The 26,289-nt window shown below is 37.9% G+C and overlaps 1 protein-coding gene across 4 annotated transcripts in view; it reads left to right on the plus strand.

Annotated features, from left to right (window-relative positions):
* The window catches only part of tnpo1 (transportin 1), a 143,720-nt gene that overhangs the window by 81,188 nt on the left and 36,243 nt on the right, over positions 1 to 26,289 (plus strand). For 2 of the 4 annotated variants that reach the window (XM_061966543.2, XM_061966544.2), the window contains exons 17-21: positions 8,646 to 8,804; positions 8,878 to 8,965; positions 9,039 to 9,137; positions 13,697 to 13,792; positions 19,892 to 19,967. In XM_061966543.2, the coding sequence (XP_061822527.1) occupies positions 8,646 to 8,804; positions 8,878 to 8,965; positions 9,039 to 9,137; positions 13,697 to 13,792; positions 19,892 to 19,967 (518 nt within the window). The remainder of the gene's footprint in view (positions 1 to 8,645; positions 8,805 to 8,877; positions 8,966 to 9,038; positions 9,138 to 13,696; positions 13,793 to 19,891; positions 19,968 to 26,289) is intronic. The other 2 variants (XR_009815856.2, XM_061966546.2) reach the window with 1 other exon arrangement.

Consider the following 26,289-nt stretch of genomic DNA (forward strand, 5'->3'; position numbering starts at 1 on the left):
TGACAAACATGCTCTTTTTTCACTCATTTGCTTTTCATTTGTTTAATCGTTATAAGGTCCCCAATTATTTGTTTAAAAAAATATATTTTCATAATCCTTAGAAGCTATAATCGAAATAAAAATGTGATTAATTTTCAAGCATTGCCAGTCCTCGGACTTCCCTCCATTTTGGTGAATGTTAAAGGTCCCGGCGACCCAAAAGGGCCTCAGTCATTCAAGTGTTAAAAAAATAAGGCAAATCTTTTTTTTTGTTTCACTTTCAACACTTGAATATCTATAGAACAACTTCAGATCTATCTGTTGCCATATTGTTTTTATTTTTTTAAGGTTTTATGCCCTTTTTTTCCTAAAGAAACCTCAGTTTTTTCTGGCAAAACCACAAAATATGCAAAATAATTTTTCCCGGGAAACATATTTCAAAGTGCAATATTTGAATGTGAAGTAATTGGAGCCTTAAATATGTAAATAATTCATAACAACATAACTTTTGATGCATTATTATTTTTTGAACAATGACAGTTAAAGAAAAAAATCTGACTAAAGGTCTCAGGATCCAAAAGGCTCATAAAATATTTCAAAATAGGTCTTGGATCAATATTATTTTTACTTTCAACGCCTAAATCTCTAGAGCAACTTCCGATCCATCCGTTGATTAAAACTGTTCAAAAAAATAATAAAAACTTATAAAGTAAAAAAAAAAATTGCCACCAAAGTAACTTTGTGTTATTAAAGTCAATATTGCAACATTTTCTCATTACTTTACACCTGTTTGCTCTTTAATTCCGTCTTTTTAAAATAGTATTTTAAAAAAATGTGCCGCTGGCTGGTAAAAAATGAGCTGCGGGCTGTAATTAGGAAGCACTTTTGACACTCCTGCTCTGAAGTGAAAGGTTCCAGACATTATACAATTTGGAATTCGACTTGAATTTTCAGGAAATGAACGCCTTAAAGTTGAATGATAGATGTTGTCATGCAGGATTTCCCAATATCCTGCAGGACAACAGAGACATATTCATACTCCTTGAGGCCCCATAAAAATGTCCCACAGTTGGGGGAAATTCTATGAGCAAGATTATGTTGATAAAGCTTATGAAATATTTTTGAAAAATACATATCTTGGTATGATAAAAAAAAATGTCTGATTATACATTATAGGAAAATAAATAAACATTTAAAAAAATCCATGGATGACCAGAAGAATGCAAAATGTTTGCAAAAAGAAAAATATTCTATATAGACAATTCATAAAAAAACAGAAAGCAGCAGAGAAAAAACACAAGACATACAAAAACAAACTACTAAATATTAAGAGAAAATGCAATAGGGATTATTATAGCAAAATACTAAAGAAGAATACAAATAATATTAAAGGTATATGGAATGTATATTAAATGGTATTACAAAACCCAAAACCAGTGAAGTTGGCACGTTGTGTAAATCGCAAATAAAAACGGATTACAATGATTTGCAAATCCTTTTCACCCTATATTCAATTGAATAGACTGCAAAGACAAGATATTTAATGTTGGAACTGAGAAACTTATTTTTTTGCAAATAATCATTAACTTAGAATTTAATGGCAGCAACACATTGCAAAAAAGTTGGCACATTTTTAGGGGCATTTTTTCCACTGTTACATGGCCTTTCCTTTTAACAACACTCCGTAAACGTTTGGGAACTGAGGAGATCAATTTTTGAAGCTTTTCAGGTGGAATTCTTTCTCATACTTGCTTGATGTACAGCTTAAGTTGTTCAACAGTCCAGGGTCTCCGTTGTCATATTTTACACTTCATAATGGACCACACATTTTCAATGGGAGACTGGTCTGGACTACTGGCAGGCAAGTCTAGTACCCACACTCTTTTACTATGAAGCCACGCTGATGTAACAAGTGCAGAATGTGGCTTGGCCTTGTCTTGCTGAAATAAGCAGGGGCGTCCACGAAAAAGACGTTGCTTGGATGGCAACATACGTTGCTCCAAAACCTGCATGTACTTTTCCACATTAATGGTCCCTTGGGCACTACTACAACCCCATACCATCCCAGATGCTTGCTTTTGAACTTAGCGCCTATAACAGTCTGGATGATTATTTTCCTCTTTGGTCCGGAGGACACGACGTCCACAGTTTCCAAAAACAATTTGAAATGTGGACTCGTCAGACCACAGAACACTTTCCCACTTTGCATCAGTCCATCTTAGATGAGCTCCGGCCCAGCGAAGCCAGTGGTGTTTCTGGGTGTTGTTGATAAATGGCTTTCGCTTTGCATAGTAGAGTTTTAACTTGCACTTGCAGCTGTAGCGACCAACTGTAGTTACTGACAGCGGTTTTATGAAGTGTTCCTGAGCCCATGTGGTGATATCCTTTACACACTGATGTCGCTTTTTGATGCAGTACCGCCTGAGGGATCAAAGGTCACGGGCATTCAATGTTGGTTTTCGGCCTTGCCGCTTACTTGCAGCGATTTCTCCAGATTCTCTGAACCTTTTGATGATATTATGGACCTTAGATGTTGAAATCCCTAAATTCCTTGTAATAGCTGGTTGAGAAATGTTGTTCTTAAACTGTTGGACAATTTGCTCACGCATTTGTTCACAAAGTGGTGACCCTCGCCCCATCCTTGTTTGTGAATGGCTGAGTATTTCATGGAAGCTGCTTTTATACCCAGTCATGGCACCCACCTGTTCCCAATTAGCCTGTTCACCTGTGAGATGTTCCAAATAAGTGTTTGATGAGCATTCCTCAACTTTCTCAGTCTTTTTTGTGACTTGTGCCAGCTTTTTTTAAACATGTTGCAGGCATCAAATTCTGTCTTTGCAGTCTATTCAATTGAATAGAAGTTGAAAAGGATTTGCAAATCATTGTATTCTGTTTTTATTTACCATTTACACAACGTGCCAACTTCACTGCTTTTGGGCTTTGTAATAAAAAACAATCAAAAATGTTTCCAGATTTTTTTATGAACAATGATATGTAAATTGCTGTTATGAAAGATGTGGTAGATTAGTTCAATCATTTTTTGTTAATGTAGGACCAAAGCTGGCAAAATAAATACAAAGTACACTGCCTGAGGAGAACGAAACCATTGAGGAATGTATGGTTAGAATACCAGGCTCAATTTATATCGGAGAAGGAGAAAAAGGGGAAATTATAGATATTGGACACTCATTTAAGAATAAAACTTACACATTTATCATTCAGAACCGGTACATTCCTACTCAAAATGAAAATAGCCAAAGTCATCCCAATATATAAAACCGGTGACGTATGCCATTTTAACAACTATATCCTTACTCTCACAGTTCTCCAAAATACCGTACTTGAAAAACTTTTGGTTGCAACTTTATTGAAAAACACAACTTGCTAATGGACAGTCAATATGGTTTTTGCGCGGGAAGATCGACATCCATGGCAATAATGGAGGCGTTAACAAGCTCCGTAGATAACGAAAAATATGCACTGCGTATATTTGTTGATTCAAAGAAAGCTTCTGAGACAATTAACCATGATATATTGATGACAAAAAGAGAAATCTATGGTTTTCAGAGGGGTGGTTTTACATTGGTTAAAAAGTTATGTAGAAAATCTTTGTACAAATAGGTCACGAGAAGTCTGAAACTGTATGCATTACCTGTGTTGTCCAACAGGGGTCAGTATTTGGCCTCCTATTTATTATGTAACATTTGTAAGGCATATTGAAGTTTGAAGTTTGCTGATGACACAAATATTTTTGCCCTTGGAAGAGCATGCAGAAGCTCTTGGATGAAATAACAAAAAAAGTATTCAATTAAAACGTTGATGTGATAAAAATAAATTGTCGATAAACTTGAACAAAATTACATTTATGTTGTTTTGGAAACTGCAAAGTACAAATGAATGTAAAATTGGAAATTTAAAGAAAATATGAAAGTACATTGTTGGAGTAGATCACAAGTTGTGCTGGAAAGCTCACATCAAATATCTGAGTTTTGAAATAGCAAAAAGTATTGGAATGCGAGAAAACACATCTTAAATCAAAAAGCCTTGCACACTCTATATCAGGGGTGTCAAACTCAAATACAGAGTGGGCCAAAATTTAAAACTGAACAAAGCCGCGGGCCAAGGTTGAACAAATTAACCTTTAACGTTCTCTACGAGCTATAGTCACGTCCGTTTTTCATCCATTCTAACATCGTTCAGACCCAGTCACAAGATATGTGTGGCTTCTGTATGCACACACGAGCGAATGCAACGCATGCTTCATCAACAGCGATACAGATTACACTGAGGGTGCCAGTATAAAAAACTTTGACACTGTTAGAAATATACGCCACACTGTGAATCCACACCAAACAAGAATGACAAACACATTTCGGGAGAACATCTGCACCGTAACACAACATAAACACGACAGAACAAATACCCAGAATCTTTTGCAGCACACACACACCTTGTAGCGTCCCGGAAGAGTTAGTGCTGCAAAGGGTCCTGGTTTGGTGTGGATTCACAGTGTGGCGTATATTTCTAACAGTGTTAAAGTTTTTTATTCGGCTACCATCTGTGTAACCTGTATCACTGTTGATGAAGTATGCGTTGCATTCTAATGTGTGTGCGTGCAGAAGCCGCACATGTTATGTGACTGGGCCAGCACTCGTTGGGCGGGCTGGCTGGCTGGCTGGCGTTTGGAAGACTCCCGGGAGGATCAGCGGGCCAGCTTTAGTGTTAATTTGATATCGCCTCAAGGGCCAAGTGAAATTACACGGCGGGCCAAATTTGACCCGCGGCCCAGAGTTTGACACCCATGCTTTATATTGTACATTTTTACTGCCGTTTTTTAATTACTGTGTGGACGTCTGAGCTAACATACACGAGCATGTTACAAAAGTTATGCACATTTATAAAAAAAAAAAAAAAAAAAAAAAAAAATTCCCCACTGTTGGCTATCGGGAAGACACAAATGTACTCTTTATAAAGTGAAATTTATTGATCTGGTGGAATTCAAAACTGCACAAGTGATTTATAGAGCTGCCACCAAATATCCAAAAAGTGTTCCAAGACAAAGATGGAAAATATCATTTGAGGGGGTGGGTGAATTCGCAGCCTTGCGTTAACTCTTCAAAGTATGTGCATTACAGTTTGTGGGGTGACAAAATCAAGTGCATGAAGAACTCAAAGCAAGAACATCATCCGATTTAAAAATAAATACAAAAATTATATTCTTGGTAGTTACATCAAAGAGGAGGAAATATTAAAAACTATATTTGAAGAAACAATCAGTCTTTATTTTAAATAATAATAAATGTTATTAATATATAAGGGGGATGGCGTGGCGCGGTTGGGAGAGTGGCCGTGCCACCAACCTGAGAGTTCCTGGTTCGATCCCCACCTACTACCAACCTCGTCACGTCCGTTATGTCCTTTAGCAAGACACTTCACCCTTGCTCCTGATGGGTCGTGGTTAGGGCCTTGCATGGCAGCTCCCGCCATCAGTGTGTGAATGTTTGTATAAATGTGGAAATAGTGTCAAAGCGCTTTGAGTACCTTGAAGGTAGGAACGCGCTATACAAGTATAACCCATTTTTACCATATGTATTCTGTAATTATTTAATAAGTACCGTATTTTTCGGAGTATAAGTCACACCGGAGTATAAGTCGCACCTGCCGAAAATACATAATAAAAAAGGGAAAAAAAACATATATATAAGTCGCACTGGAGCCCGGCCAAACTATGAAAAAAACTGCGACTTATAGTCCGACAAAATACAGTATACAATAATATATAAATCAATAATTATTTAGGTCATCTTGTATTCTGTTGATAAATAATCAGATTATTATATTTGAGTGATTTTGCTTCTTTTTGCTCCTTTTCGGACACACACCATGTATTTTTCTTTTTTCAACGTACCTTGTTGAAATTGTATCGATGTAGAATATTTTTGTTTCGATTGAGATAAAGGATAAAGTCAAAGTCTAATTTGCACTAGGATAGGAGGGCCTCATCTTACAAGCTTTTTTGTATATGAGCTGACTCTGCGCTATTTATGCTTTAGATTGAAAGCAAAAATTTGGCGGAGTGAATGTGAATGTCACACTGAAACCCTTAAGATTCAACCCAAGACATCTGATCTTACTCGCGAGCGTTCGCTTATAGCCAGAGCTTGACATAACTTTTGTTTTCCAACCGTGTGAAGGAAGAAAGGGAGTGTGAATGACGTGGACGATAGTCGCTGAAATAAAGAAAGAACTTGTCAAAAACATGACAGAGCGTGTAGTTTCATCAAAACCCACTCATAAGATGTTAAGCTATGTTGCTAAAAGTAACCGAGTGAACCCTCATGTCAGTCATTCACGCCCCCTTGTCTCTGCGGGTAGAGGCAGGGCCACCAGCGTGTACACACACAGACAAATTTAGCCTTAAACGTAAGGTATTGTTGCATGAATGATCCGGATCGCCCCCCCAAATTATAATCACTTGTTTATTATCTTTGTTTATTATATATTTTTTTATCTTTAATCACTTTTACCTTATTAAGGTAAAAATTCCATATAATATACCAAAAATATTGTCTGATTACAAGAACATTTTAAAAGTTCCTTTTTCCATTTCTGACATTTTCTGAAAGTTTTATCAAACTATATCTTTTTGACTTACGTTGCTAATTAACCAACTATCAGACAAAACAATCAAACACCCCTGTTAATACATAACCTCCTGGCGGAGGTAATAAATCCGAAGTTCCATGCCACTGGCCTAAAATGGATATACCGTATTTTCCGGATGATAGGGCACACGGAATGGTCTATTTTCGATCTTTTTTCATATATAAGGCGCACCAGATTATAGGGCGCATTAAAGGAGTCATATTCCCTTTTCTTTTTTTTCCTAAATGTTAAACACTTCCTTGTGGTCTACATAACATGTAATGGTGTTTTTTTTGGTCAAAATGTTGCATAGATTATGTTTTACAGATCATCTTCAAGCTGCTTTCTGACAGTCGCTTCAGGATGCGCCGTTTTGTAGGCGGTCTTATTTACGTGGCTCTCCTTCGGCAGCGTCTTCTCCCCGTCATCTTTGTTGTAGCGGTGTAGCGTGCAAGGACGGGAGTGGAAGAAGTGTCAAAAGATGGAGCTAACTGTTTTAATGACATTCAGACTTTACTTAAATCAATAATGGAGCAGCATCTCCTCATTCGGAAACAAAAAGAAGGCCGGGAATGTGTCCCGTGAGAAGCCATCCGACCGCAACTCTCTAATAACTAAAGTTCCTTGGGTGAATAATGTTAACTCACTACACCGGTATGTTTTAGCGCTTTCATGGCGAGTTTACTGACAGATATAAGTAAGAACTTTACACTACTTTATATTAGAAATGGCAACAGCGGAGGATGAATGTCCCATAACAAGAAGATAGAGAAAAAGAAGAAGCTTATCCACTACGGTGTCTTCACCGACTACAAAGGCGGACACGCGCAATTTTTCGGGATTTATGCAGATCCCAAATACAGATCAGCAGGTACCAGAAGGTAATAAAGTTGCTTTTGCATAATATTGCGAAACAAAACGCCAGATAATGTCTCACCTTATACCAGTGGTTCTTAACTTTTGTTGGAGGTACCGAACCCCACCAGTTTCATATGCGCATTCACTGAACCCTTCTTTAGTGAAAAATAAAATGTTTTTTTTTTTTCAAATTCAAGAAAAAGTTATGTTTTTGGTAACACTTTACTATGGGGAACATATTCTAAGTAACAAAGACTTAATTTAGAGTTATTTGGTTAGGGTTAGGGTTAGAGGGTTAGGGCCAGGGTTAGAGGGTTAGGGTTATAATAAGGCCATGCCGAATAAGGCATTAAAAAGTACTTAATGACTAGTTAAGAGCCAATATGTTACTAATTTCCATAATAAGCAACTAATTAATGGTGAACATGTTCCCCATACTAAAGTGTTACCATGTTTTTTTACTGGTGCACAAAATAAACCGTGCATGAACATCACCTTGTTCAGAGAACAAAACCAACACCGTGCATAAACTCACAACAAATTACACACCTGCAAATCAGGGTGACTTCTGCTGTTGCCGTATCCGTAATACGCTGATAGGGAGAAATTTTTATTTACACGATGAGTCGGGTGTGTCTTGACCTCCGCCGAAACCCTGAGCCCCTAGGGTTCGATCGAACCCAGGTTATGAACCACTGCCTTATACACACACCATAATAATACTCGTATGTTTAATGCGCCCCCAATCCATCAAGCGGTGCGGCTTTATAGCTTACCAAAGTCGTACTAAAACATTTTGATATATTTTTGAGCGCCTTGTGTAATGTTCTATATTTTCAATGAAACATATAACATGTTGGTGTAGTTTACTTGAGTCATATTGCCATCATATTGCTGTCTACACGTATCTCTTATGTTTGACTGCCATCTACTGCTCACAGTTATCATTACATCATGTACCCAAAAAAATTGCTTTGAGGTCGGTAAGCAAAACCAGAATTATTCCGTACATTAGGCGCACCGGGTCATAAGGCGCAGTGTCTAGTTTTGAGGGGGGAAAAGGATTTTAGGTGCGCCTTATAGTCCGGAATATACGGTACAGAGAACTGCATAAGCAAAACGGACGTGTTTTATAGTGCCTTCTCCATCCTTTCCTATCTTAGCTTTACCAGTCCCAGCCAGACCAGTACGAGGTGCCCGACAAAGACTTCATGATCGTGGCTTTGGATCTCCTCAGTGGCCTGGCCGAGGGTTTGGGAGGCACCATTGAGCAGCTTGTCGCCCGCAGCAACATCCTCACGCTCATGTACCAGTGCATGCAGGTGAGTGGGCATCTGTACATGTTGTGTTAAATAAACGTATTCTGATGGACAAAATGTTGTCGCTGTTGTCCAGGACAAAATGCCCGAAGTGCGTCAGAGTTCCTTCGCCCTGCTGGGGGATCTGACCAAGGCGTGTTTCCAGCACGTCAAACAGTGCATTGGTATGTCTTCTGCTTGGCAGCCTTGTGAGGACAAGAAGTTAGCTGCTGACTTGACTCGCTTTGCTTCTTCCAGCTGACTTTATGCCAATACTAGGCACCAATCTAAACCCTGAGTTTATATCCGTGTGCAACAATGCAACATGGGCAATCGGAGAGATATCCATACAAATGGGTAAGTACTCCTTTTTTATTTTCAAAGGGTCACACCAGGATATTTTTGTACATTTAAAACACTGCCTTGTGGGCTACAGGAAATATAATGGTGGTTATTTGGCCAAAATGTTGCCTAGATTATGTTTCAAGCTGTTTTCTGACCCTTTCTTCTGTGGGAAAAAATCAATTCGAATTCGAATCGCGATTCAGAATCGATTCTCATTTTTAAAAAATCGATTAAAATTTTTTATTATTTTTTATTTTTTATTAATCAATCCAACAAAACAATACACAGCAATACCATAACAATTCAATCCAATTCCAAAACCAAACCCGACCCAGCAACACTGCAATAAAGAACTGCAATAAACAAAGCAATTGAGAGGAGACACAAACACGACACAGAACCAACCAAAGGTAGAGAAACAAAAATGAATATTATCAACAACAGTATCAATATTAGTTACAATTTCAACATAGCAGTGATTAAAAATCCCTCATTGACATTATCATTAGACATTTATAAAAATAAAAGAACAATAGTGTCACAGTGGCTTTTTGATTAAATGATTGAGACTTTTATTCGTAGGTTGCACAGTGAAGTACATATTCCGTACAATTGACCACTAACACCCGAATACGTTTTTCAACTTGTTTAAGTCGGGGTCCACTTAAATTGATTCATGATACAGATATATACTATCATAATAATACAGTCATCACACAAGATAATCATCAGGGTGTAAACATTGAATTATTTACATTATTTACAATTCTGGGGGGGGGTTAGGTTTGGTTGTTCATCATCAGTCATCAACAATTGAGAACAGAGAAATGGATATTGAAACAGTGTAGGTCTGACTTGGTAGGATATGTACAGCAAGTAGTGGACATAGAGAGAGAGAGAGAGAGAGATCAGAAGGCATAAGAAAATATCTGCATTTAATTGTTTACATTTGATTGAGGGTGTTAGTTTAGGGTTGAAGTTGCCTGGAGGTGTACTTTTATTGCGGTTTTGAAGGAGGATAGAGATGCCCTTTCTTTTATACCTGTTGGGAGCGCATTCCACATTGATGTGGCATAGAAAGAAACAACACTTGCATCGCATCTCATAAGCTTGACAACACACTGTGTCCAATATTTTCACAAAGATAAAATAAGTCATATTTTTGGTTCATTTAATAGTTAAAACAAATTTACATTATTGCAATCAGTTGATAAAACATTGTCCTTTACAATTATAAAAGCTTTTTACAAAAATCTACTACTCTGCTTGCATGTCAGCAGACTGGGGTAGATCCTGCTGAAATCCTATGTATTGAATGAACAGAGAATCGTTTTGAATCGGGAAAATATTGTTTTTGAATTGAGAATCGCGTTGAATTGAAAAAAATCAGTTTTGAATCGAATCGTGACTCAAGAATCAATATTGAATCGAATCGTGGGACACCCAAAGATTCGCAGCCCTACTTTCTTCATTATGCGCCGTTTTGTGGGCGATCTTATGTACCGGTACATGCTTCCACTTGGACTGCGTCTTCTCCCCGCCATCTTTGTTTTTAGAGCTTCCATAGTGAGTTTACTGATAGGTATACCGTATTATCCAGACTATAGAGCGCAGCGGTATATAAGCCGCACCCATTTGTAAATAAACATTTACATACCTTAATTGTTTCCAAACCGTGCCTGTAACACGGCAGTAAAACAGCTGATCAAACAAAACAGAAGTCATCGTCATGGACCCACTAGCTGTGGAAGCTAGCTCTCCAATCAGCTAACCAGACTCAATAACTCCACAGTGACGTTTTGGGGAATTTATGAAACTGAAACGATACAAAAATAATTCCTAAGTAAATGAATAATACTAACACAGACTAGGGATGTCCCGATCCAGGTTTTTGCACATCCGATCCGATACCGATATTGTTTTTGCTTGTCCGATCCGATACCGATACTGACCGATACCGATACTGGCCTATCCGAGCATGTATTAAAGTTTAAAGTTATTTAGCCTACTTAGTTGTCAGAATCATGTTGAAAAGGGTTTTAGTACTCTTGATAACAACTAGCCAGCTGAATTAGGGGAGTTTGAATAATACACAATGGATGGTAACAAGAAACTGACCTGTTTATTCAAGGATAAACACAAAATAGACAAAATTATACATGACAAACAGAAATGGCATCATTGAACTAGGGCTGGGCGATATGGACTTTTTTTAATATTGCGATATTTTAAGGCCATATTGCGATACACAATATATATCTCGATATTTTGCCTTAGCCTTGAATGAACACTTGATGCATATAATCACAGCAGTATGATGATTCTATGTGTTTTGATTGATTGATTGAGACTTTTATTAGTAGGTTGCACAGTGAAGTACCTATTCCGTACAATTGACCACTAAATGGTAACACCCGAATAAGTTTTTCAACTTGTTTAAGTCGGGGTCCACTTAAATTGATTCATGATACAGATATATACTATCAGATATATACTATCATCATAATACAGTCATCACACAAGATAATCACATTGAATTATTTACATTATTTATAATCCAGGGTGTGGAGGGGGGCGCCGGATATAAGTGTCAAAAAGACAGCCAAAAGAGTTTGATATGAGAATAAATCTAAAGTTAAAATATAGGGTAGAAATGCACCCATTTGCAGGAAAAGTAGTCTTGATTTTCAAAATTTTCTTTCAAGGCTTGCATGTCTACATTAAAACATTCTTCTTCATACTGCATTAATATATGCTACTTTTAAACTTTCATGCAGAGAAGGAAATCACAACTAAAAAATCACTAATTTTTTCATGCGGTGTTGATGTGGAAATTTTTGCCTCGGCATTTTGATGGTGTGGACGTGTGGCACCGAATGGAGATAAGCGTCTCGACAGACGTCACAATATTTGAACAATGATGACGAAAACTGTTTTCTCTGTCGTGTCCGTGTGTCGAAAATTGTTATGCGCTTATTTTTTTATTTGATTTTGTGCGTGGCATAGATTTGCTATGCGCAGAGGACGCTTAAACAGTGCGCAATTGCACAGGCGAGCACCTTAGAGGGAGCGTTGGTCACACGGCTGCGCTGGCATCACAGCTAATGTTAGCCATGCTGCTACCTCTCTGCTGGGAGAGGACGTATACGTATGTGACGTATGTCGTGACAGTATGTGACGTATGTCGTGACAGTATGTGACGTGTGTAAGAAGGTGCGCTTGCTGTCTGTGAGAGGGGGAGACAGGAAAGAGTGAGAAGAGCCTGTCGTGTAATGCCATCAGCTAAAAGCAACTGCGTGAGAATCCACAGACCTGTGGATGTGTTGAAGGTGTGCTGGAAAATGCAGAACGGAAATTAGGGAGCAGCAGAAAAGTGGAATGTATTATTTAAATCGGTGCGTTGGAAAACACGGACCGGATTTTTTTTTTAAAACTGGATCTGGATCGGCATTTTCCCATGCCTTGCCGATACGTAATTTTTGGCAAATATCGGCAGCCGATCCGATCCAAATATCGGATCGGGACATCCCTAACACAGACACTCGTACACATATTAGCTGATGCTAACAATGCTAGCTTGATTACATTACGATAGCATGTACAAACATGCATGAAACCACTCCTACAGACATCACACATGGGACAGTTTAGTAAGTATGAATAGGTTTAGGTATATTGTGAAACTTACAAACGTCGCTTGGAGTGATGAATGAAGAATCTTTACAAGTAGAAACGCTATGGACGACATGAAGACTCAACGGCATTTCTACTTTCGGTTGAAAGCACTAAACCCAAGAAAATACTGTATATGTTCACATTGCAGCACCTGCAGTGAGCAAACTCGTCCAAAAGATGGCGCCATAGCACAAACAATAACACACATTTTCAGTGTCTGTTGAAAACTTTTTGTTGAACGGTGGAACAGGGGTTCGTGCATGTGCCTCACAATACGAAGGTCCTGAATAGTCCTGGGTTCAATCCCGGGCTCGGGATCTTTCTGTGTGGAGTTTGCATGTTCTTCCCGTGACTGTGTGGGTTCCCTCCGGGTACTCCAGCTTCCTCCCCCTCCAAAGACATGCACCTGGGGATAGGTTGATTGGCAACACTAAAATTGGCCCTAGTGTGAATGTTGTCTGTCTATCTGTGTTGGCCCTGTGATGAGGTAGCGACTTGTCCAGGGTGTACGCCCCCTTCCGCCCGAATGCAGCTGAGATAGACTCCAGCGACCCCAAAAGGGAATAAGCGGTAGAAAATGGATGGATGGATGGATGGATAAGCAGCAGGGTTCAGAGCGTAGGAAAAAAGTAGCGGCTTATAGTCCTGAATTTACGGTAAATTCGAACTATACGCTACTTTGTAGGGTTGTACGGTATACCAGTACTAATAAAGCACCGCGGCACTAATTAATTAAAAACAGTACTAGATATTTTTTTGTATTTTTTTTTTTTTTTGTATTTTTTTTTTGTTTTTGTATTTATTTATTTATTTATTTATTTATTTATTTTTTTTTTTTTTAAATAATGAAAACAACCAAGTCTTGCTGCTGAAATTGTTTAACGCCATTTTTGCAGGGCCTGAAATGCAGCCTTACGTTGCCATGGTGCTGCACCAGCTGGTGGAGATCATTAACAGGCCCAACACGCCAAAGACCCTTCTGGAAAACACAGGTACCACACTGTGGCAGTATTGAGCCGGCTGGAGTAACTGCCACACACACACACACACACACATGCGCACACACACACACCCCGACAGGCCATGAACGTTTCTAGTTTAGTTGACTTCCTGCAAGTATGCAAACTATTTGAGCTGCTTGGGTGATACAACTCCAAATTGTCTTGTAGATGCACAATCAAGTTGCCAGGAAACATACGCTAACCACTCGTCACTTATTGAAAGAATGCACTGCACATTCAGACCGGAACATTCTAGAACCAAAAGGCTACACTTTGCGCTTGTGTTGAAATGGCCATGCCCGCCCGTAAGAGGGTGCAGCGTGTAAAGCGCAACACGCCTCAGCAAAGTAGGGAATTTTTGTAGACGTGTTCCTGTTTGTTTGCCGTCACTTTATTTGTTGCTTTTTTGATTTACTGTTCTTTAAATGTGGGTGCTGACACTGCCAATAGATGTTAAATGTTGTTAAGAATGCCCCCCCCCTCAACACCCCCTCAAAAAAAGTGTGTTCGGTGCAGGATTACACACGTCTTTGCCACTCTTTGCGTTGGAAACACAAAAGTGCACGCAAAGACGCACACATGTTAATGATTGCTGGAGTCCGAGTGCAGCACTGGGACACGTTTATTGAACCAGCCGCCGTTTTTTTTTTTTTTTTTACAGTGGAACCTCCAAGGTTAAACACAATTTGTATTACGAAACAACAGTTCCTAGAAATCAAACTGTGTGGCCATCAGAAAACTTTTATTAGCCGTACAGGAAAACTTTTGAGTCACATTTTAGCGTTAGTAACTGTCCTAGCATAGCAGAAATAAGCTAGTTGTTGTAAAAAAACTAACTTGCACTTTGATCTTGAGATAGAGGATTACTGTGTGTGCCAGGGAGGTGAGTCTCCTCACATAATGACTAAATGTGCTCTGTCTAATCCATTTAATTTTTTAATTTTTTAGCAGTTTTGTACTGAGCAGCCAGAACAGCGCAATAAATAAATTATTCTGTATTAAAACACAAAACACTTTTGGATCGTGTCTATCTTTTACAATCCTTATAGGAGATGAGAACACCTGTTTTTTGTTTTTTTATGCATTCTAATTGGTAAATAAACATTAGCAAAAGTCAGCTAACAATAGAGGTAATAGGAATCGCTCTATTCCGCCTTTAAAGTACGTCTAGGTCAGGTGTCGGCAACCCAAAATGTTGAAAGAGCCATATTGGACCAAAAATACCAAAACAAATCTGTCTGGAGCCGCAAAAAATTAAAAGCCATATTACATACAGATAGTGTGTCATGAGATATAAATTGAATTAAGATGACTTAAAGGAAACTAAATGACCTCAAATATACCTACAAATGAGGCATAATGATGCAATACTGTATGTACATATAGCTAGCCTAAATAGCATGTCAGCATATAAATATGTCTGATTAGCACTCCACACAAGTCAATAACATCAACAAAACTCACCTTTGTGCATTCATGCACAACGTTAAAAGTTTGGTGGACAAAATGAGACAGAAAAAGAAGTGGCATAAAAGACGTCCTAGAAAGTTGTACATGTAAACAAACTACGGTGAGTTCAAGGACCGCCAAAATTAGTAGGGCAAAACGGCGCTCGCCAAGTACTCGAATCAGTGAAGCATGTTTAATACAAACAGTGTGCTTTATAACAATTAGGGAGGTTTGTGTCATATTTGTCCTCCTACAGAAACCATATTAAAACAAAAAATATATTTTTTCCCCTCATCTTTTTCCATTTTTCATACATTTTTGAAAAAGCTCCAGAGAGCCACTAGGGTGGCGCTAAAGAGCCGCGGGTTGCCGACCCCTGGTCTAGGTGTTATATACATGTTTTAAGTATATATGTAATGTAGTAACAGGCACGTTCATATTAACATGTAATGTTTTCGATCATTTTAAGCATACGGCAGCGTATTAATTTCACAGGCGCATCACGTTTTTATTTCCGTCTTGAGCTATTTTCTAATGTTATCGGATATAATTGCTCATATCGGCCCAATAATTATGGGCCTGCTACGTAGCAAGCACCCATGCAGCAGTGATTATGCAAAGTAGCTCATAATTAATATTGTCGCTATCACGCTATGTTGCATATTATCATTTTCTCAAGTGACTTTAACTGTTCCAACGTCTAGGTTGGAGCATGCGAACTGTTGGCATTACATTTTTAAGCCGTTTGACTCAAATAAAAGTATAAATGTATACAATACTTTATAGAGCTGCCTCGCAAATTTTGATATTTCCTCTTTTCTGGTTAAGCATTTTAGCTAATTTTGTATGTTTAAATCTAAAAATCCTGGATATTGATACTTAGTGCCGTCTTAGAAGTACGTTAACTTCTCCTCTGTTAGCATGCTAATGTTTTATGCTAGCATTTTTGCTAATTTTATTTGTATAAACCTAAAAAATAATGGCTTTCGATACTTGGTGCCATGTTAGAAGTACGATAACTTTTTTTTATGTTATTATGCTAACGTTAGCATGATAATGTTTTATGCTAGCATTTTAGCATATTGGATTTGTTTAAACTTTAAAGATCATGTCTATTTTTGTTCTTATAGACCTAAAAATCATGATGTTTGATACTTGGCGCTATCTTAAAAATAAAAGAAACATTTTCTTATCATGTTAACTATAGCATTCTAGGATTTTTGCTCATTTTGATTAAAATACGGACTATAGCGCGCACCAGTAAATAAGCCGCACACACTAAACTGTATAAGAAATTTTTACATTACCGTATTTTTCGGACTATAAGTCGAGGTTTTTTCATAGTTTGGCCGGGCTCCAGTGCGTTTTATATATGATTTTTTCCTTCTTTATTATGCATTTTCGGCAGGTGCGACTTATACTCCGGTGCGACTTATACTCTGAAAAATACGGTATATATTAATATATATTAGCCGCACCGGACTGTAAGTTGCAGGTATATATGTTGTGAAATGAGTTATTTACACAGAAAGATTCTGTAAATATTTATTTACATACCTTAATTGTTTCCAAACGGTGACGGTAACACGGCAGTAAAACAGCTGGGCAAACGCTAGCGGTTCACAGCTATTTTATCGCTATTTTTCACGCACACATAAAAAAACAAAACATGATTGAGCACTGATTTTTAAGGTAATACACACGGCATTGTCTATGTAATATATCACGATAACGATGAACATATCCATTGCAACCTACCGTATTTTTCAGACTATAAGACGCACTTAAAATCCTTTCCTTTTCTCAAAACTCTAACGTACGGAATAATTTTGGTTGTGCTTACCAACCTCGAGGCCATTTTATTTGGTACATGGTAAAATGATAAGTGTTACCAGTAGATGGCAGTCACACACAAGAGAGACATGTAGACTGCAATATGATGGCAGTCACACATTTGAGATACATGTAGACTGCAATATGACTCAAGTAAACAACGCCAACATTTTATATGTTCCATCGAAAATATAGAAAATTACACACAGTACTCAAAAATATATGAAACTGTTTTAGTACGACTTTAGTAAGCTATGAAGCCGCACCGCTTGATGGATTGTGCTGTGCTTCAACATGCGAGTATTATTATGGTGTGTGTATAAGGTAAGACATATTATCTGGCGTTTTGTTTCGCAAAATATTATGCAAAAGCAACTTTTCTTACCTTCTGATATCTGCTGATCTGTATTTGGGATCTGCAAATACTGTTGCCATTTCTAATATAAAGTAGTGTAAAGTTCTTACTTATATCTGTCAGTAAACTCGCCATGAAAGCGCTAAAACATACCGGTGTAGTGAGTTTACATTATTCACCCAAGGAACTTTAGTTATTAGAGAGTTCCGGTCGGACGTTTTTTCACGGGACACGTTTCCGGCGTTATTGTTGCACTAGTGAGCCACGGATGAGGAGAGGCTGCTCCGTTATTCATTTAAAGAAAGTCTGAATGTCATTAAAACAGTTAACTCCGTCTTTTGACACTTCTTCCACTCCCGTCCTTGCACGCTACACCGCTACAACAAAGATGACGGGTAGAAGACGCTGTCGAAGGTGAGCCACGTAAATAAGACCGCCCACAAAACGGCGCATCGGAAAGCCACTGTCAGAAAGCGGCTTGAAGATGATCCGTAAAACATCATCTATGCAACATTTTGACCAAAGAACCACCATTACATGTTATGTAGACCACGAGGAACTGTTTTACCGGTACATTTAGAAAAAAATTATAATAATGAGAGATGTCCGGATAATATCAGACTGCCGATATTATCGGCCGATAAATGCTTTAAAATGTAATATCGGAAATTATCGGTATCTGTTTCAAAATTATCGGTATCGGTTTCAAAAAGTAAAATATATTACTTTTTAAAACTCCGCTGTGTACACGGACGTAGGGAGAAGTACAGAGCACTAATAAACCTTAAAGGCACTGCCTTTGCGTGCCGGCCCAGTCACATAATAACTATGGCTTTTCGCACACACAAGTGAATGCAAAATATACTTGGTCAACAGCCATACAGGTCACACTGAGGGTGGCCGTACAAACATCTTTAACACTGTTACAAATATGCTCCACACTGTGAACCCACACCAAACAAGAATGACAAACACATTTCGGGAGAACATCCTCACCGTAACACAACATAAACACAACAGAACAAATACCCAGAACCCCTTGCAGCACTAACTCTTCCGGTACGCTACAATATACACCCCCCCTCCAACCCCGCCCACCTCAACCTCCCCATGCTCTCTCAGGGAGAGCATGTCCCAAATTCCAAGCTGCTGTTTTGAGGCAAGAAAAAAAAAAGCACTTTGTGACTTCAATAATAAATATGGCAGTGCCATGTTGGCATTTTTTTCCATAACTTGAGTTGATTTATTTTGGAAAACCTTGTTACATTGTTTAATGCATCCAGCGGGGCATCACAACAAAATTAGGCATAGTAATGTGTTAATTCCACGACTGTATATATCCGTATCGGTTGATATCGGAATCGGTAATTAAGAGTTGGACAATATCGGATATCGGCAAAAAAGCCATTATCGGACACCTCTAATAATAATATGACTCCTTTAATGCGCCCTATAATCCGGTGCGCCTTACATATGAAAAAAGATCGAAAATAGACCATTCATCGGCAGTGCGCCTCATAATCCGGTGCGCTCTATGGTCCGGAAAATACGGTAGTCAGGCTTCTGATTGGCCAAATGTGCTTTGATGTTTTTACCTCTGCTGCCGAAGATGTAGATCTTTTGTTTAGAAGCAAAATGACAAAACATGTGCGAATCGTGAGGCATTTCCCCGCCCTTCCCCCAAATTGTGCGTTGGCGGTTCTGCTGTACGTCCTCCTGGCCCAAGCTGATCCTGCACTGAACCAGAATCTAACGAGCATACCATCTGCTTTCTGCATGTGTCACTGGACTGTTCATAAATGCCTGTTTGTTTAATGAGAATGTTGCATAGTTCTGTGTCTCTTAAACTTAGGTGGTCGCTCCTCTCTGCCTCATACGTGACGCTGCTGTGCTGGAATAGTCCCCAACCCCCCCTCCCAACCCCCTGCCCCACCCCACCTCCGTCTATACTCGGAGCAATCATTTTTCAAAAGAGCGGCATCAGCAGCGGCGGCGGCAGCAGCAACAAAACGAAACACACACTTCTGTTTGTTGTGTACAATTAACATGTGTGAGTTTAAGGGAGAAATGTGATTGGAGAGGCCAAGGTTGCGACACCACGCCCACATTTGCGTTAAAGCTACCACCAGAAACAACCTGATTGGTGAAACGAGCCTTTGTTCGCCTTCTACGACTGTCTTTGTCCGACTTGTCAATGTGTTCTCCCTTAAACGTGTTTGTATGTTTTCTCAGTGTCATATTTTTGCATTCTCCCCCTCCTCGACTGAAGGGGGCGGTAACAATCGACACAAGTGAAATCTTCTGTTTCTGATCATGCACAGATTCTGTTGATTTTTATGTCTCTGAGTTGTGTGTTTTTTCTTTATTTTTTTCTCCTCCCCTCCCCCCTCCTCCTCATTGCTCATGTCTTGGTTGGCGTTTGGTGGTGTGTAACCGTGATTGCGTTACCGTAGCAATAACAATTGGTCGTCTTGGTTACGTTTGTCCTCAAGAGGTGGCACCCATGCTACAGCAGTTTATAAGACCCTGGTGTGTATTATTCAATCTTTTTTATTTCATTCATCTTTTCTCTGTTTTCTCTTCCTCTCCTCTGCTGTCGCTCTGCTCTGCTTCACTTTCCTTCTGAAAAAAAAAAAAAAAAAGTATTTTCTTTTGTTCTTATCATTGCCAACCATGTGACTAACCCTGTCCTCTTTTAGGTCCTATTTGTGATTTTGTTTGAGTAGCGACTTCATGTGTTAATTTGTTAGTTTATTTTGTTGTCATTGTCGACTGTGGCTAACAACCTAAAAGATACACGGGTTGGTTAGGTCCCAATGTTCACATGCCGGCTGGTTGTGAAAAAAAAACAGAGACGGGATGGCCGAGCTTCCCTCGCTCCCTCTCTGCTTTTTTCTTTAGTCGTCACCCAGCTGCATGTCGCTACACCCCCCAAAAGTACCCCTCAACCCTCCTAAGTCCGACATTTTTGACAACAAAACTGCTTGTAGGCAAAATATAACAACTCGACGGCAGAGTAGATGAGTTTCAAGTGCTGCTTTGTTTTCTTTTAATCTGGTGTATGGAAGCCCATTACTGCCAAGCATCCTCTATTCTAAGCATCAAATTATTCCAATAGCTTAAAAAGATCAAAAGTCCAGTGTTTCCCATATAACTGCAATCTATTTGTGGCGGGTTGTCATCGAATTTGCATAAATGGCCAAAAAAATGAATATATATATATAAAAAAAAAAAAAAAGGAATTTCTTTAAAACTTTAGAAATGCAGGCCAAAGTGGACCAAATCTGATTTTTTGGATGACAAATCAATGGAATCTTCAGTATAAACGCGCAAACAAACGATCAGAAATCACAAAACTCCTTAACTTTCTCAACCATATTGCTACACTTAAAGGGGAACATTATCACAATTTCAGAATGGTTAAAACCATTAAAAATCAGTTCCCAGTGGCTTATTATATTTTTTGAAGTTTTTTTCAAAATTTTACCCATCACGCAATATCCCTAAAAAAAAGCTTCAAAGTGCCTGATTTTAACCATCGTTATATACACCCGTCCATTTTCCTGTGACGTCACATAGTGAAGCTAACACAAACAAACATGGCGGAAAGAACTGCAAGCTATAGCGACATTAGCTCGGATTCAGACTCGGATTTCAGCGGCTTAAGCGATTCAACAGATTACGAATGTATTGAAACGGATGGTTGTAGTGTGGAGGCAGGTAGCGAAAATGAAATTGAAGAAGAAACTGAAGCTATTGAGCCATATCGGTTTGAACCGTATGCAAGCGAAACCGACGAAAACGACACGACAGCCAGCGACACGAGAGAAAGCGAGGACGAATTCGGCGATCGCCTTCTAACCAACGATTGGTATGTGTTTGTTTGGCATTAAAAGAAAATAACAACTATGAACTAGGTTTACAGCATATGAAATACATTTGGCAACAACATGCACTTTGAGAGTGCAGACAGCCCAATTTTCATCAATTAATATATTCTGTAGACATACCCTCATGTCAGCAGGCCAGGGAAGCTAGGGTCGATATTCTTCTCTTGATCATCTTCGGTGGCATAAGGGACGGTGTGAGCCAAGACATCCAGAGGGTTTAGCCCGCACGTCTGCGGGAACAAACTGCCGCCATTGCTTGCCGTGCTACCGAGGTCCTTTGTCCCTGAATTGCTCACACACTCCGGCAGATTCAATGGGGGTCTGGCAGCAGATTTCTTTGACTTTATCGTTGGAAATGCATCTGCTTTGAGTGTCGCAGGATATCCACACATTCTTGCCATCTCTGTCGTAGCATAGCTTTCGTCGGTAAAGTGTGCGGAACAAACGTCCAATTTCTTGCCACTTTCGCATCTTTGGGCCACTGGTGCAACTTGAATCCGTCCCTGTTCGTGTTGTTACACCCTCCGACAACACACCGACGAGGCATGATGTTTCCAAGGTACGGAAAACAGTCGAAAAAACGGAAAATAACAGAGCTGATTTGATTCGGTGTTTGAGAAAATGGCGGATTGCTTCCCGATGTGATGCCACGTTGTGACGTCATCGCTCCGAGAATGAATATTTGAAAAGCGTTTAATTCGCCAAAATTCACCCATTTAGAGTTCGGAAATCGGTTAAAAAAAAATATGGTCTTTTTTCTGCAACATCAAGGTATATATTGACGCTTACATAGGTCTGGTGATAATGTTCCCCTTTAAAAAAAAAAGGAATTTGTTTAAAACTTTAGAAATGCAGGCCAAAGTGGACCAAATCTGATTTTTTTGGATGACAAGTCAATGGGATCTTCAGTATAAACGCGCAAACAAACGATCAGAAATCACAAAATTCCTTAACTTTCTCAACCATATTGCTACAATAATAAACACTTAAAATAAATAAATAAATAAAAGTAAACTCCACTTATATTACATTTCGCATTTGGCCAATAAAGCTGATTCTGATTAACATCGGCAAAGGCGGGGACGCTTGGCTCACCACAATTAAAAACTTGCTGTGGTACGCAATCGCTTCCATTCTGGCAAGCACAAAACGCTTCATTCACAAAATGAATGAAGCGTGCCTACACAGAGGCATATTGGGCGCGATCTAAAAGTCTGTAAACCGAAAAGTGTGTAAAAAGAGGTTCGTAAATCGTGGTTCCACTTTACATGCTTTCATGTCAGCATGGACTAAAATCTCTTCATTAGATGTTCTACCAGTTTTTTTTGGGGGGGGGGGGGGAACTATCCAGATGTGTTGATTAAATAGGGGTGGGCGATACTGGGAATTTTGGTATTGGTCTGATACCAAATAAATGCAGGGATGTTATTCTCAGAGCTCATATCGATACTTTTGACATGAAACGTCATGATAATTTAAAGAGTTTTGTGAATTTGCCTCTAATTAGTTAATTATGATTATGAGAACAAAGGACAAATATGTTATGCTATTTTTTTATCTAATTTTATTTGTTTGAATCTAAAAAATCATGTTTTTTTCTACTTGACACCATCTTAGAAGTATGTTGAGCTATTCAATGTTAGCATGTTCGTTTTATGCTAAAATCTTAGCTAATTTTATTACGTTAAACCCAAAAATAATTTATTGCCGCCATCTAGTATGCAACATTTATAGTAGTATTTTAGCTTATTATATTTATTTGAACATAAAGATAATTTATTTTGATACTGGGAACCATCTTAAAAGTATACAAACATTTCTGATCCTATCATGCTTACCTTAGCTTGCTAACATTTATGCTAGTATTTTAGCTAAATCTATTAATTTGAATGTAAAAATCATTGATTTTGATACTTGGCGCCATCTTAAAAGTATACAAACATTTCCGAAATTATGCTTATGTTCGCATGCTAACACTTATAGCAGTATTTTGGCTAATTATATTCATTTGAACATAAAAATCATTGATTTTGATACTTGGCGCCATCTTAAAAGTATACAAACATTTCCGATACTATAATGCTTACGTTAACTTGCTAACATTTATGCTAGTATTTTAGCTAATTATATTCATTTGAATGTAAAAATAATTGATTTTGATACTTGGCGCCATCTTAAAAGTATACCAACATTTCCGATACTATTATGTTTATGTTAGCATGCTAACATTTATAGGAGAATTTTAGCTAATTATATTCATTTGAACATAGAAATTATTAATTTTGATACTTGGCGCCATCTTAAAAGGATACAAACTTTTCCGATACTATCATGCTTACGTTAGCTTGCTAACATTTATGCTAGTATGTTAGCTAATTATATTCATTTGAATGTAAAAATCATTGATTTTGATACTTGGCGCCATCTTAAAAGTATACAAACATTTCCGATACTATAATGCTTACGTTGGCTTGCTAATATTTATGCTAGTATTTTAGCTAATTATATTCATTTGAATATAAAAATCATTGATTTTGATACTTGGCGCCATCTTAAAAGTATACAAACCTTTCCGATACTATAATGCTTACGTTGGCTTGCTAACATTTATGCTAGTATTTTAGCTAATTATATTCATTTGAACATAAAAATCATTGATTATGATACTTGGCGCCATCTTAAAAGTATACAAACATTTCCGATACTATTATGTTTATGTTAGCATGCTAACATTTATCGTAGAATTTTAGCTACCGTATTTTTCGGAGTATAAGTCGCACCGGAGTATAAGTCGCACCTGCCGAAAATGCATAATAAAGAAGGAAAAAAACATATATGTCACACTGGAGCCCGGCCAAACTATTAAAAAAAACTGCGACTTATAGTCCGAAAAATACGGTAGTTATCTTCATTTGAACATAAAAATCATTCATTTTGATACTTGGTGCCATCTTCAAAGGATACAAACATTTCCGATACTATCACGCTTACGCTAGCTTGCTAACATTTATGCTAGTATGTTAGCTAATTATATTCATTTGAATGTAAAAATCATTGATTTTGATACTTGGCGCCATCTTAAAATTATACAAACATTTCCGATACTATAATGCTTACGTTGGCTTGCTAACATTTATGCTAGTATTTTAGCTAATTATATTCATTTGAATGTAAAAATCATTGATTTTGATACTTGGCGCCATCTTAAAAATATACCAACATTTCCGATACTATTATGTTTATGTTAGCATGCTAACATTTATAGTAGAATTTTAGCTAGTTATCTTCATTTGAAGATAAAAAAAATCATTAATTTTGATACTTGGTGCCATTTTAAAAGGATACAAACATTTCCGATACTATCATGCTTACGTTAGCTTGCTAACATTTATGCTAGTATTTTAGCTAATTATATTCATTTGAATGTAAAAATCATTGATTTTGATACTTGGTGCCATCTTAAAAGTATACAAACATTTCCGATACTACTATGTTTATGTTAGCATGCTAATATTTATAGTAGAATTTTAGCTAGTTATCTTCATTTGAACATAAAAATCATTAATTTTGATACTTGGCGCCATCTTAAAAGTATGCAAACATTTCTGATACTATCATGCTTATGTTAGCTTGCTAACATTTATGCTAGTATGTTAGCTAATTATATTCATTTGAATGTAAAAATCATTGATTTTGATAGTTGGCGCCATCTTAAAAGTATACAAACGTTTCCGATACTACTATGTTTATGTTAGCATGCTAACATTTATAGCAGTATTTTAGCTAATTATATTTATTTGAATGTAAAAATCATGGATTTTGATACTTGGCGCCATCTGAAAAGTATACAAACATTTCCAATACTATTATGTTTATGTTAGCATGCTAACATTTATAGTAGAATTTTAGCTAATTATATTCATTTGAACATAAAAATTATTGATTTTGATACTTGGCGCCATCTTAAAAGTATACAAACATTTCCGACGCTATAATGCCTACCTTAGCATGCTAAAATGTATGCTAGTATGTTAGCTAATTATATATATAAAATCATTGATTTTGATATTTTATGACTCAATACAATCTTAAACAATGTAAAAAAAAAAAAGTTTTTTTTTAAATTCCCTTTATTTACTACACACACTTGTTTAACAAAAATATCACTATTGCAAAAAAGGCAACAATGTAACAAAAATATAAATATTCCAATCAAAATGCAAACAAAACCGCAACTATAACTACTATTACATGCAGATACTAGTGATAAATGTCAGTAGTCTGTAGAATGGCGAGGGGAGGGGCAAAGTGTGCCTGAGAGAGAGCAATTTCTGGACATATACAAAAGAAACTGCATGAAAAAATATCGATCCCATCCGACACCAATACCCACCTTGAATACCACCAATACTTCAAACGATACGCCCACCCCTACTCAATACTCACTAAATATACGTTGGCAACATCCCCCTGTTCCATCTTCTTATTCTCTGGCAGACCAGGTAGGTTATAATGTGTTTATGAGCCAGGGGAAATAAGCAGTGCCAAATACATTCGGGCCGCCACAAATAAATGAACGTACGGGAAACACTGACGTTTATCCATTTTCTGTACTGCTCATTAGAGTCACGGGTGAGTTGCAACCTTTCCCAACTGACTTCGGGCTAAGTAAACAACAACAACAAAAACAGCCTGTACCGCACTGCCTCAAGTAGCTGTTGGACGCCACCGGGTGCGTCGTATGGTACTCCCAAACAAACCACCACCTCGCCCCAAAGAGATGGACTGTAATTTTTTTTTTTTTTTTTTTTTTTGCTGTTGCTGTGTTGCACAAAAAAAGTTCGATTTTCAGTGGGTTGAAACAGAAACTAATTTGAGATCAAAGCAATCTAAGAGACCCAAGAATGGAGAGTTTCTCTATCACTTGTACGTTTGAGCTCGTTTCCCAAGTCCGTGGAGAG

This window comes from Nerophis lumbriciformis, linkage group LG11 (genome assembly GCF_033978685.3).
Source record: "Nerophis lumbriciformis linkage group LG11, RoL_Nlum_v2.1, whole genome shotgun sequence".
Classification (NCBI taxonomy): Eukaryota; Metazoa; Chordata; class Actinopteri; order Syngnathiformes; family Syngnathidae; genus Nerophis; species Nerophis lumbriciformis.